This window comes from Pleuronectes platessa, chromosome 2, assembly GCF_947347685.1.
Source record: "Pleuronectes platessa chromosome 2, fPlePla1.1, whole genome shotgun sequence".
NCBI lineage: Eukaryota > Metazoa > Chordata > Actinopteri > Pleuronectiformes > Pleuronectidae > Pleuronectes > Pleuronectes platessa.
Window position 1 is genome coordinate 3,870,547 of NC_070627.1, and position 13,752 is coordinate 3,884,298.

A 13,752-nucleotide genomic window follows, 5' to 3' on the forward strand; every position below is an offset into this window, starting at 1 on the left:
TCTCTCGACCTCGTTGGCTCATCTCTGAAAACTAAAACATGACAAGCTCTGCCTCATTGTGTGTGTGTGTGTGTGTGTGTGTGTGTTCGTCCCACCCAGCCAGTCATTTCCTCTGTTCTGTGGAAAATCAAACCTCCTCAGTTTTACATCATCGGGCACATTTGGACCTCGGCTCGCTCTCATCACCAAACACCGACAAGCCTCAGCGCCGGCTTCACACTCACACACTTTCACACTCACACACTTTCACACTTTCCTCAGACACTGATCTCACATAAGGTAGAAAAGCTCCCGTTGAGTCCAGGAGAACTTTCTCATTACAGACGTCTGGATTTCAACTGACCCCCGGTGCCGACAGACTCAGACAAAAACAAGCGGCTCCGCTCGTGAGCTCAGTTCAGCTGTGGAAACACACCGAGGATTATTCGGGATCCGTCCCCAATAACCACACGTGTGGAATTCACAAGTAATAAAGTGCACGTGTGACGTATGTCTGGTGACGGCTGAGTGCCCGTAAAGAGCAGCCACACGTGGACGCTACTCAGAGTTCACCGGGTCACACTGGAAGGAAACGCATTCTGCTCATGTTCTGTTCTATTAGAGATGTTGGAAGCAGCTTCTCCAGGTGTCTCTACCTCCAAGACTCCTCCCACAACAACCACCTTCTCGCTCTTATTACAGATTTGTGAAAATCTCATCTGGACTTGAAACAGATGGAAAAAGCATTGAGTCAGTTACGAGGTCTTGACCCCGGTCGTCCACCATCTTCACCGGAAGAGGAGAATTCATACTCGGTTGCAACATAAGGGTTTTATAAGGGGGCGTGTCAGAAGGGGGGGGGGGGGGGGGGGGGGGTCATGATGTTGTGAGCCAGACGAGGTGATTCAGGAGCGTCTGTGTTTTCTGCAGAGGAGAGGACGTCCTTCTACCACACATCTTTAACTGTGCAGAACTTTTACATTCACCAGTTACACACTCGAGGACAGAGACACTGACAAAACATTGTGCGTCTCTTTAACGTGTTGTAGCTCCTCCTCTTTGTACCGAGTCAATTCACAGACATTACACTTTCCACATTTGTCCACGTCCCCAGTTTGACTTTCTGGAGGCTGAAGACAGTGGACAGCGGATGAGACGATAGACGAGGCACCCGTTGTCCACACAGCTCAACTAATCTGTGTATTATTACCAAACTGAGAGCAGCCGGCCCTGGTGGATTGTGGGATACGCTTTGCTCTGAACGCAGCTTTGAAGTGGTGATTGGAGAAGTGTGCATCCAGTGTGCGCTCGGGCATGTTTCAGATGTGGGACGCACATGGACGCACTCAAGGCGGCGAGGGACAGAGCCTGGATGACAGTTTACGTTCTGGTCTGACTCTGAATTTGAGCCGAATGACTGAAGACGAGGATTTGTCAAAGGAAACAACACACACACACACACACACTCACACAGACACACACACCTGGTCCTGTCTGCAGGTCTGACCACAGATATGAGATGAGGTCACTAATATTGGCCTGAGATGTTTCTTACAAAAAAACTGTGTGTCTCTCCGTGTGTATGTGTGTGTCTGTGTGCGTGTCTGTGTTTGTGTTAACTGCTCTGTCAGCTTGTTGATAGAGCTGCTGATGAAGAAGCAGAGCTGCTGAACTCTGCTCCTCCATCAGCAGCAGAGCGACACCTGAACACATGTCTATTAAATAAAGATCTATAACCATTCAACCATTCAGAGTGTTTAGGCTGAAACGTCTGAAACGCTGACGCTTCATTCTGGACCCTGATTGGCTCTGGTCAGGTGGAGGCGGAGATTTGATGATATGAGCAAGTTCAAGAGCCGGGGACTAAAATACTCTTTCAACACAGAACTTACTTTTTTACGATTGTGTTTAATCCTAATTGTACGAGTTGTAGTTTTCTTTACCCTTGAATGGGGCGTTAATATTTAAATACTTTATATTTAAGTACTTTATAATCACATCAGCAGTGGGTCCCCTCTACGGAGGCAGCCATGTTCTTTACAGGAGCCCAGACAGGACAAACTAAACACATTTTGAGTTTTTATGACAACTGAAGCTACCACAGGTTCTCGGTCGTGTTTGGAAGGTGAGGTGCAATGTGCAACTTCACCACTAGATGTCACTAACTCCGACACACTGAACCTTTAATGCTGCTGGTGCCAGCACTGATTTAAAAATCGGTCATCACCACGTGAACCGATCTTTATCACAGGATCGAGGGATGAATGGGTTTAGTTCACCAGGGTGTGGACATTTGAAATTCATTTTTTCTACATAACAATGGCTTCATTTATTATCGTATCTGCTGATTTGAAGATTGGTTTGTTTAAAGTCTAGAACTTTCCCACAGCAATAATTCACGATGACTCATGTCACAGGTGAGCACATCGACCTGAGATTGCACAATTCCTGAGCTCAGTCTGGTGTTGACTTCCTGTCACACCCCAGAGCCGAGTGTAAGAGAGTCACCGTGAAAACAGAACCAACTACGATAGAAGCAAATCTCACGAAAGTTGAATTAAAGGTACGTTATTGTTTCTGCCTCACAAAGATCTTCCACTAACAGGCTCCTTCACATTGTCGTGAAAAACTAACAGGAAAAGACTAAAAAACTGAACTTTGGTCTCAAATTATAAAACACAAGTGGAGTTTTTTATAAAAGCTGAATAAAGCACGCTGTTGTGTTGGTGGCTGATCGAGGACGATGATATACAACATGTCTCCTCACATGTTCCACCATTACAGACAATAACTCCTCCATTCATTGATCCCTTCATCCCTATCAGACATTTCCTTCTGTATAAACCAGTTCAAACATTCACTCACTTTTCCATTATGTTAAAAACTGTAAAAATATGTAACTCCCACTGATGTTTGTAAGTATTTTCCCTTGTTCAAAAGTTTTTTTTTGTAGTTTTACTCTTGTTTAGGGTGAAGAACAGAGGATTTTGCATTTTGTTAAGTTCTCTGAGACAAATGAAGAATTAAAACTTGATTAATTGAAATTCAATTAAACATGTTCACTGTTAAAAGGGTGATTTCCTGTGGATCCTCTGTCTCCCACACGCAGCCAGGTGAGTCCACTAAACTCAGACTTTAGAGGAAATGTGAAATCACGTGTGAGCCGAATTGAAAAGCCTTTCCAGCTGATTCAGGATAAATCATTTATAAAAGTGTGAGTTATAGAAATTAGGGTGAAAAACACAATTACACACTAAAACTCTGGATTTTTAAAGCGAGTCCGGTGTGCAGCCTGTGTTCTGGGGCTCGAACTGGTCCCATTAACAACACAATCAACCCGCTGGTGCTCGGACATGTGAATCGGTACCAGTGGCTCCGGGAGCTGCCATCTTGGCTCTTCTGGAGCGGACCCACGGGGGTGAGGGGGGGGGACTCACCTATGGAGACCAGCTTGATGTTCTCCTTCTCCAGGAACTCCAGCGCCACCGACACGTTCTCCAGCTTCATCTGCCTGAAGTTGGGCCTCGGGTGGTACTTGCGGAACATCTTCTGGTGGCTCAGCACCTCCAGCAGCGCGATGAGCCGCAGCCCGTCCCCCAGGTCCAGCTGCAGGTCCACGATCCGCTTGTTGACGCACTTGAGGTGCTCGTTGGTCCAGCGGGTGAAGGTGTTCTGCTGGATCTTCTTCCACGGGGCGTCCTCCGCCAGGTCCTTCTCTGTGGCCGGCATCTTCCTCGGGCTCCGCGGGGTATGCCGCCGGTGGCTCTCGGGGTGGGGGGTGTCTCTTGGGGGGTGAGTGCAGCGGGGATATGAGCTTCGTGTTCCCGCGGAGTTTCTGCTGCGAGCCGCTGAAGTTTGAAGTTTCTGAACCGCACGGACACTGGTGGCTGCTGCTGCTGCCTTCAGGTGCCGCTCCGCAAACTGGGAATGTTCGGCTTCTTCCTTGGGAGGGGGGTTTAACTGAGGAGGCGTCACTGGTGTTTTAGCGCCTCCCACAGGAAGGAGATATAATGAAACTTTTTTTGTGATCAATTAAATTATTTTCTCATCAGCTTCTCCTTATAGTGTTTTATCTCTTTTATATTGGCGGAAAGTGAATAAAACATGTTTGTTATAGAATCTATAATAAAACAGGAACGAGCCAAAAAACAGGAACTTTTTGTGACCCTCACATTTTTGTTATAGATTCCATGACAAAAATGCAATATTCTGGAAACTCCTAAAAAATTTAAACTGGTGTTTTACTGCCCACTATTGATTCTATAACAAAATATATTGCTCTGAAAACATGTGAACATTTTTGTTATAGATTCTATGACAAAGGGAAATGCTCTGAGACCGTTCAGCTTCTTCTTTATTGTGTTTTATTGCTTTCAAATGGAGGAAAATAGAATGAAACATCTTGTGATCAATATATTTTGTTACAAAATCTATAAGAAAACAGGAACGAGACAAAAAACTCAAACATTTTGTGACCGTCACATTTTTGGTTCATTTGTCATCGTGGCTCCTTCGTCTCTATCAGACATTTTCTGATGTTCAAATACCTTAAACATTGACAAACTTTACATTATATTATAAAAAGTTTATTCTCATCAATGTTGCAAATACTGTTATTCTCTTGATGAGTTCAGTTACGTCCTGGGAGTGGGACCTCTCACACGTGACTTAACAGGAAACGCAGCATGTCTTTGTTTCTATCCACTTTATTCAATCATTTCAATAATGTACCTAAATCCTTTTAATGCAGCACTTTTATCTGTGATTTCCATATTTCCAGGAGCTGCCCTGAATGCAGCATCAGTCAAAAATCGAGTATAGGGCAAAACTGTTTCTGAACAGGTTCTGTTTACCTGCATTTAAAACAGTTTTATTATCTTATAACTATATATTATATAAGAATATTAAACCAATATCACTACATTTAGTTGAGACCTAATGAATTTATTGTTTTTCAGTTTCCTTCACATTATCTTTCATGTGTCTGGTCAGTGGTTTATTCCCATGTTTGTAAGACAAGTGCTGTAGAAACAGAATATGTGCATCTCTTGTCTGAACCAGTGATTGGACCTGTGAACGTGTCTCAGTGCAGGGGACAGTGAATGAAGACGCTGGAAGCAGCAGGTGGTGGGTCAGCTTGCTACAACTTTAATCCAAACGTCGCTCTGCATATTAAACACATCATCTGAATCATATCCTCTACACAGCTCCCTCTCATATCTCTAAACAATTTTAACAAAATAAGTCTAGTAGCACGTCATTTCAATAACATTTTTATTTTACAATTCTCTCTCTGTACTGTTCTGTAGTGTTCTTCTCTTTAAACATCAGGAATATTTGTTCGTTGTATTTTCTCTCTTTATTTATCTTTTTTTAAAACACGGAGACAAGACAGAGTACACAGATGATGACAAACACTGCTCAAGAGTCCAGAGTGTGAACAACACACACACACACACACACAGACAGACACACACATGATCTCAGCAGAGGCCTGAAGTGTGTGTGACTGTGTTTGAAGAGAAGATGGAGACGTGAGGATCAAAACATTCAACTGGTCTGATAAACTTCTGGTCTGGTTTTAGAGTTTAGAGTTTTTCCCAGTTTGAGATGTGGATGTTGTCGTGTAAATAAGTCATGAGGCTGGCAACAGGAAATTAAAGAAGATTATCATATTTATTATCAATAACTTAGGTCTTGGATCATTAAATAGACTCTGATTGGAGGAGAATGAGGTGTGATGGTGTGTCAGCAGACATCTCGTCACTCAGCTCTTCACTGGTGGACTTCAGACTCAGCAGGACTCTGTGCTGCATTCAGGGACCCTGCAACGTTTGGCCACCATTTGCTCTGTGGAACAAAGGTTTTGCAGGTTTTGCGTGTACATGAGGAAACATGACGCACATCTCCTGCCAGAGAAGTTTCCCCCCCGCAGATCGACAGCTGACAGTGGTAAAGTGTCAGGATGTGCAGCGATGGCAAACATTGGTTTGGGAAAATTTAGGATTTAAACTAGATTTTCGAAAGCAAATGTTTTAGGGGGATATAGATCAACACGGTGGGTCGATAGTTAAACCTAAACTCTGAGCTCACAGGAGGCTGCTTCTCATTTGACTGAAAATTGATTTCAACGCACATTAACCAAAGATTTGTCTATTTTTTTGGGGGGGGGGGGACAGACTGTAGTGCAAAAAAACCTTTGTGGTGCAGTACGGTGACTGACCACCAGGACGAATTGGCAGTAGGATTAAAAGGTGGCAGCATCCTGATTGAAAAAACACGATGCATTAAGGTGAGCAACAGTAAATTATTAATATAACTGGGTATCGTAAACAGCTTTCCTCTCACTAACTTAAATGTGGGACTCGAACATATCTTGACCACATGGTGGCGCTACAACAAAAGTCAATGGGATTAATCTTCAGGGAAGCGAATTTGAATCCATCCAGAAGTTGTTGAGTTTGAACCAGAGCTGAACCAACATGGTCCTAAAGAGACAGTTATCAAGGTTCCACTGTGAAGGTCATGAGTCCAGGAGAAGGAAGGTCAGTGTCCATCTTCTCTCCAAACAACAGACACACCTCAGACACTACGCAAGTGTGTGTGTGTGGTAGTGTTTGCCGCACAAATACACAAACTGTGGTGTTAGTAAGTCACATCAGAGGCACTTTGACCCCTTTTACTGTGTCGCCAATAAAGAAAATCAATCTGACTTTTATTTTTTAATAATTTGGCTTCAAGTTTAAACCCCCGACCCCAAAAACTCCCCAAACAAAACAAAGAGAAAACAGAAAACGCCACGTTCAACATCCAACATGGCCGACGGGAACCAGAGCAGAGCTGGACTTCCTGAAGCGGCCGCGGCGTGACCAACACTTTCCAGCAGACTCAGGTGAATGACTCGTCTACAGCTCTTCTTCATCACGGACGACAGTGAGTTCGACCTCTTTGTGTTCAGATGAAACCAGACGTCTGAAAACACCAGACTCTGTTTTATTAGGTCAAATCTGATCTGAAGCCAGTGACGGGGAAGTGTCAGATATTTACAGATTGACTTTTTAACAGTGAATAAAAAGGTGGCAGCCCCGGTGTCAGTGGATTTGTGATCATCTGACACAAACCAACTTTATTATCAATACACACCATGTTTCAACAATATGAACTTTTAGTTATTAAAACTCCTTTTTGATGTCAACATATAAAGCTGTTAAAAAAAAACGTGTGGAGCGACTTAATATTAAAATATGTCAGTGTTGATGAAACGGGCAGAGCTGCAGTTAAACACGCTGAGAGCCAATGAACCAGTTTCTGAGGTAAATGTGGAAGTGGTTCCCCTCGACTGCCCCGAGGCCGCTGGGAAGTGCTTGGTTCCTCCACCCTGTTCCGTTTACAACCGGGCGGGGGAGCGTGTGTGTGTGTGTGTGAACGTCACCTCGGGCCGTTCGTGTGGAAGCTCAGATCTGCTGCAGAACGATTTGTTACCTAGAAATCAGCAGAAAGACGAAAACCAAAAAATAAAAGCCCCCACCACAGCTGAGAGAGCCGAGAATAAAAACGACAACGAAACTCCCGCTTGCAGAAAAACCAACAAACAAAAAAAAACAATACAGAACCCCAACAAAAAAAAAAAAAAACAACAAAATAAACCGAGAAGCTTCTGAATCTTCTGTAGAAACCACAACCTTTATATTCCCTCTACAATTATGTACAATTTAACTTTATACAAGTAAAGCAGTGATGCTCTCCTCACAGCGCCCTGTGTGTGTGTGTGTGTGTGTGTGTGTGTGTGTGTGTGTGTGTGTGTGTGTCTGTGTCCATGTGTCCTAAGTGGAGCTGCTCTTGGAGAGGTTGGGGTAGAGGACGGCTGCCGTCACAGCGACCATCACTGCGATGACCGGCATCCAGGGACTCCAGCCGCTCTGTCCAGAGGAGACACACAGGACACACAGAGAAGATCCAGTTAGTTTGATCTCTGGGTCCAAAGCTTTTCATTCAAACTGGACTAAGACCAGGAGGGAGAGAGGGAGGAGATGGAAGAGAAGGAGGAGAGAGAGAGAGAGAAGAGAGTACCGCAGGAAAGAAGGATGATAGAAAAGCGTCTGAAGTCCCAGAGGAGGAGAGTTATCTTATTTTATCCACTGAGGGCTTTGTTCTACTTGAGTGAATCTATTGTTGAATCTATCAGGAGGTGAAGCTTCCGTCTGTTTGTGTGAACACAATGTTACACAAAAACTACATGAAACCGCCATGAAAGGACGGGGGGGGGGGGGGGGGGGGGGGCATCCCATTTCCCCACAGATCTACATCAGGGAGAGGATCTGGTATTTTTTTTCCACTTTCTTCAACATTGTGAAAAAAGTAATCCAATAGATTAGGGTTGACCATGAGTGTGTTTTGTGCAGATCCAAATAAAAATTCAGATCTATAAGATTTAATGCTCATTGTGGGGTACAATGTTTTTTCAGCTGCTGTACAGACCCTGGATGTTTTTAACTTTCTACTCTTTTGAGGCGGCTGCATCAAAATGAAAAAGCCGTCGATGGTCTTATTCCAGAAAGTCATGCACCAAATGAATAACTAAATATCAGAGGATGCCAGGGGAAATAATATTGTCTTTTGGGACTTCAGGGGATGAAGAGCAAAGGAGTAAATAAAAGAACTTCAACAGGTGGAAGCAGCAAAGTAAAGAAGCCAGGAGAGGTTACCTGAGTAGAAAAACAGACAAGTTACAGACCAGTTTTCACCCACAGCAAACAACTGGAAACACTGGTCAGACATTAGAGAATAGAGAGACGAGCAGCAAACCACACAGAACGAACAAGATGGACAGAATGAGGAATGTTTCAATGGCTGGAGGATGAGAAAATAAAATAAACACTGAAGAGAGTGAACAAAACACCAAACCTGCAAACAGGTAAAGAAAAACAGAGCGGGATGGAAAAATAACCGATGAGGCGGCAAACCGGATGCAGGAAATGGAAGAAAACCACAAACCCTGTTACAAGAGATGAGAAAAATGATGCAGAAAATAAAACCATAACCATGAAAGTGAGCAGGAGCTGTGGCAGTGAATGAATGAAGCAGGAAGTGTGTTAGTAACCAACCTTTGTTAAGAGGTGGTCAGAATCTGGCTCTTTAAAGGGAAAATATACCTTAATCTATGTATCTGAGTCCAAATCAAAAAATCCTAATTCAGACCTGTTGGTGTTTGACGACTGAGCTGCTGCAGGATTTAGATTTTAACTCATTTATGAAAAGACACCATAAGTTTCTCTAATACTTTGAAATTATTCCAAATAGGGAAAAAGTTACTCTCAGCTGACCTTTACAAATGAAATAATCAAAAACAGGATTATTATAATGTCGAAATCAAAAAAAAACTATTTTTTACTTTCAACTGTTTGAATTATAACTTCTTGGCCTGAGCGTTTACTCCCATTATGTTTTGTTGGGCATATTTCTTCACCACTATGAACACAAATACATTCCAGTTGAGGCTGGTGGGAGCTCGTCCCTTTAAAGAGCAGGTTTCAGTGTTAGCTGCAGGGGGAAGAAGCAGAGGAAGAGGGACTGACAAGCAGGCGGACTGACTGACTGACTGATGGACAGACACTCGTGCTTTAGTTTGAGCAGCTTAAACCAGAAGATGAAGACCGACCACCACGATGATGAAGATGAAGCTCGGTCTTGAAGGGAAGTGCAAGAGGTGAAGAGTTTGTCCTGCTGATCAGAATTCAGGGTTCAACTCTAACAGTCTAGTTGCCTCCATGTAACGTGTCTACACCTTCAGGTGCTCCTCCTCTCAACTACAGACCGTTTCTAAAGATGGACGACATGACGGCGCCGTGCAGGTCGTAAACACGTGAAACCAATTTTGCTCAATGGCTTCACTTCTGGAAAGTGGATGGAAGTAGACACACGTTCTCCATCTTTATATACAGTCAGTTAAGTTACTTGGCAAAATAAAAGTTCTATTGCTATTTAAACATCAACAGCCATGACGTTCGGCCAGAGCAAGAATTCTGCAGAGCGGAAAACCTGCTTTGGCCAAAATGATGTGAATTCAACTTAACTGATACTGGAGTGTGGGTTCCTCTCTATCGCTTCTTAAACTTCATATTTTCCAGTAAAACATTCAACCCTGAATTCATCACAGAGAAGGACAACGGTTTCACCTCAGTCAGCTTCTCTTCCACAGATGATGGACAGATGGAGGCAGTGAAGAGAGAGAGAGAGAGAGACAGACTGATGTCATCGTGTACCTTTCTACCACAACTGGCCGAAACACCAGTAGAGCAGAGCCAGGACAAGGCCCATGAATATGGCTTGGACAGGCTGCAATATGGATGGCTAGAGGGAGGGAGGGAGGGAGAGGAGAGGGACAAGAAGAAATCAGCCGGCAAAATCAACCAAAACCAACATGGAGGATGGAGCAGCTACAGTGAGGGGGAAGGGAGGGGGAGACAGAGAGAGAGAGAGAGAGAGAGGATCTGTAGAAAGACGAGTGTATCTCGTCAGCTGTTTGTATAAAGCAACACGGCCATGTCTACGCATTCAGCAGCCACATTCACAAAAAAAACAGACAACCAGAAAAGAGCGGCCCCTCCGTCACCAGCACCACGGTCCTGCTGGAGTTCAGATCATTAACTCTCTGCACCAGGACGTCTGGTTCAGGGACTGATCTGCATCAGCTGCTGCCTGACGGTGCCGATTGTCCACTGGCTTTTAAAGGTCACAGTGGAATCTCAGGAGTCTGTTCTGATCTTTAATAACTAAAATAATAATAATTGTGAGGAGGAGAAACAGCAGCACAGCTGAAGATGGGCTCCGACGATCTGTTCTCTTCTAAATCTCTGTGCCTGGTGAAGATTAATAATGAACTAAAGGATAATTATGGGTCATTACAACAGAGTGTGTATTTTCATAGTGTGGTCCATCATTTCTATCAGTATATTTCTTATTTTACCGAAGTTACTGCTGAGATGTGAGAACATTAAGACGTCACTTCGGATTGAAGCATCACTGTGTGTAGTAGATTCACTGTTACCTTCAATCTCTCTTTCAAATACATGTCTGTAAGAAAGGTTTTTAAGGTTTGTTTGTAAAACTATTGTTTCTTGAACCAAAGTCACTATGATCTTTAAAGTTGTGTATTATATAGGTCGACATAATATTTTAATTCAGGATACTTTATTTATATTTCACTGATAATTACTGACGGCAATGATGGACAAAGCCACGGAAAAAAATTAAGTTGTAAAGAAACTGAAATTATCCTTTTAAAAGGTTCAGTTAAAACCAATGTGTAGTCCAGTGTGTCCATCTCAGGACTCTTATTCTGAAAAAAACAACATCTGAGGAACAAGATAAACATCTACTGACACAGCAACAGAAGCCTGAGGAGGAGCTGAAGACAGGAGGAGGAGAAGAAAAGGGGGAAGAAGGACAACAGAGGAGGAGGAGGAGGCTGCTCTGTCTCGCTGTTTTCGTCTGAATTTCTGATTCACGTTTCCGGGAGTTTTCTCAGTGGCAGACGAGCTGCTACTCATCAGCTTAGGATCTGTTCTAGCTCTATTTGCATTAATCTGCTGGAATCACACTTCAAGATTAAATTATTGTGACTCGTTTATCATAGATTCTGTTTGTTTATTTACTTAATTTGCATTTACCTCCATCACATAGTTTGTTATCAGTCATCTTTGTTAGTTGGCAGGACTTTGATTAAAGACTAGTTTGTGTTTAATGTCTAGAGTTAGAATGTGAGCAGTGAGGGAGGGAGGCTGTGGAGGATCTGTTATCGGCTACTAAAGTCCAAGACTGCCACAGTGTCCATGAGCAAATCTGGTGCTTCCCCTGCATTCATCTCAAAGAAAGATTAATAAATACATCAACAAAACTGTGGAAAACCGCAGAGTAAACAATTGCATTTAAAGCTGAACAAATACAAAAGGTTACAACACAAATAGTCTGTTGCGGTCTTTGGTTTTATTAAAAAGGACAATCAAGGACAAGTGTGTGTGTGTGTGTGTGTGTGTGTGTGTGTGTGTGTGTGTGTGTGTGCGTGCGTGTGTGTACTCACGGAGCTGGCTTTGTCCTGCAGTAGCTTCAGGCTGCTCTTGCACTGCTCCAGCTCCTGGTGGATGTTCAGCTTCTCCTGCTCTGTTCGCTCATGTCGCTGACGGAGGTCCAACAGCTGAGACTGTGTGACTTCATACTGCACACACACACACACACACACACACGTAATCATTTTCATACAATCATGTCATCATTATCTGTAAAGAAGTGAGTGGAAACCTTCCAGGGGTTGTGTACCTCTGTCTGCAGTGTGTGTGTGCGGGCCTGGGCCTGGTCCAGCTGGCTCTTCAGCCTGCCTGCGTCCTGCAGGTGCTGGTTCTCCAGAGAACCCAGTTTGTCCTGCAGAACCTCCTCCCTCTTCTCCAGAGACTCCAGAGAGCTGCTGAGGACCAGACTCTGTTCCCTGGTGCTGCACACAAACAAACACACACACCAAAAACATGTCAGTGTGTCACTTTAATGTCAAGTTACTACTCTCTCAAGTGATCCACAACTTTGTGTTCAGAACAATGTTCAAAAATGAAACCGTCTCTTTATTTAAGGAACCTGTTGATTTGTGGTTTCATTCGCAGTAATTTACATTTCAGAGAACAGTGAGGTGACCTTTAGGACTGGATCCAGGGCACAGACTAAACACAGGCCCATTGGAAGGTAAACATGTTTTCTGGAACAATCCACAGCAACTTTCTACTCAGTGATTTTCAGCTTGAAAACTTCCATAATGTTGACGTAGCCCAAGATCGGAGCTTTAATATTTTTTCCTGAGGCTCCGCCCTCACTGACCTCATCTATCTTCATCATTCTTTGTGATCTGGAATCTTGTGTGTTTAATGAATGGATTTCATTTGTTGACAGATATTTTTGATGTGTTGGGACATTTTTCTGGACGAGAAGGAGTCGTCCCTCAGTGACGGACTTCTCAGGAAAACTCTTTTTGCTACAGCTGCCAGATACGAGTACTGCTCCCGTCAACATGAGTGTTTTACAACAGTATGATTTGAATTAGAATTCTGCCTGAATGGACACTGCAGCATGTTTGTGTTCGGGAGAGAGTTGTAGAGGACAGGACTTCTGGCATCTGCAGTTTTTTTCTGGGGGGTTGTGCATTACAACCATTCATGACAGGTGCTGTTCAGGGCATCTAGAGTTTATTGGAAACTGGTGAAAACTCAGCTGAAGCTCAGATGAAATCCTGCTGAGCTCTCAGCTCTGATGAGAACAGGTAGTGATGGAGAACAGACGGAGCACAGAGCTGCAGTCGGTGAACCTGCTGACTGCTCGGCCCTCTTCACTCAGCTGTCAGTCATCAGCTGTCAGTCATCTGATGTCCCCTTGTCCTGCTCTGCCTGAATCAGCTGGTTCCTCCCGTCAGTCGATGCTGACTTCACACTCGTCTGTTTGCTCTGCCGAGCCACAATTCACCAGCTCCATCACGGCTGTCAGAGACTTTTAGGTCCAGTTTTTATGTCCACGCTTTTTTGACACACGTTCCTGATACGATCTGCACTGACCCTTATCTTCAGATCAGAGTTTAGGGACTTTTCAATATAGTTTACTTTTAGTTTAAAGCGTCGTACTAATCCAGTTATTATCACTCACAAAACTTTATTTGTTGATAATTGTTATTGAAGAGTTTTTCTTTGAAGACACGACAAAAACTTTGATAACTCTTAAGAAACTCAGTGTAACCTTTAG

General features: G+C 43.6%; 2 protein-coding genes across 9 annotated transcripts in view; both read right to left on the bottom strand.

Annotated features, from left to right (window-relative positions):
* The window catches only part of LOC128462062 (filamin-B), a 47,173-nt gene extending 43,278 nt beyond the window's left edge, over positions 1-3,895 (bottom strand). The window contains exon 1 of the mRNA XM_053447315.1: positions 3,417-3,895. Within this exon, the coding sequence (XP_053303290.1) occupies positions 3,417-3,708 (292 nt within the window). The 5' untranslated portion in view covers positions 3,709-3,895. The remainder of the gene's footprint in view (positions 1-3,416) is intronic.
* Positions 3,896-5,104: 1,209 nt separating this feature from the next.
* The window catches only part of slmapa (sarcolemma associated protein a), a 46,645-nt gene continuing 37,997 nt past the window's right edge, over positions 5,105-13,752 (bottom strand). For 6 of the 8 annotated variants that reach the window (XM_053447357.1, XM_053447334.1, XM_053447342.1 and 3 more), the window contains 4 exons: positions 12,295-12,466; positions 12,059-12,193; positions 10,242-10,329; positions 5,105-7,898 (listed from right to left, as the gene is read on the bottom strand). In XM_053447357.1, coding sequence (XP_053303332.1) covers positions 10,246-10,329; positions 12,059-12,193; positions 12,295-12,466 — 391 coding nt within the window. In that variant the 3' untranslated portion in view covers positions 5,105-7,898; positions 10,242-10,245. The remainder of the gene's footprint in view (positions 7,899-10,241; positions 10,330-12,058; positions 12,194-12,294; positions 12,467-13,752) is intronic. The other 2 variants (XM_053447385.1, XM_053447377.1) reach the window with 1 other exon arrangement.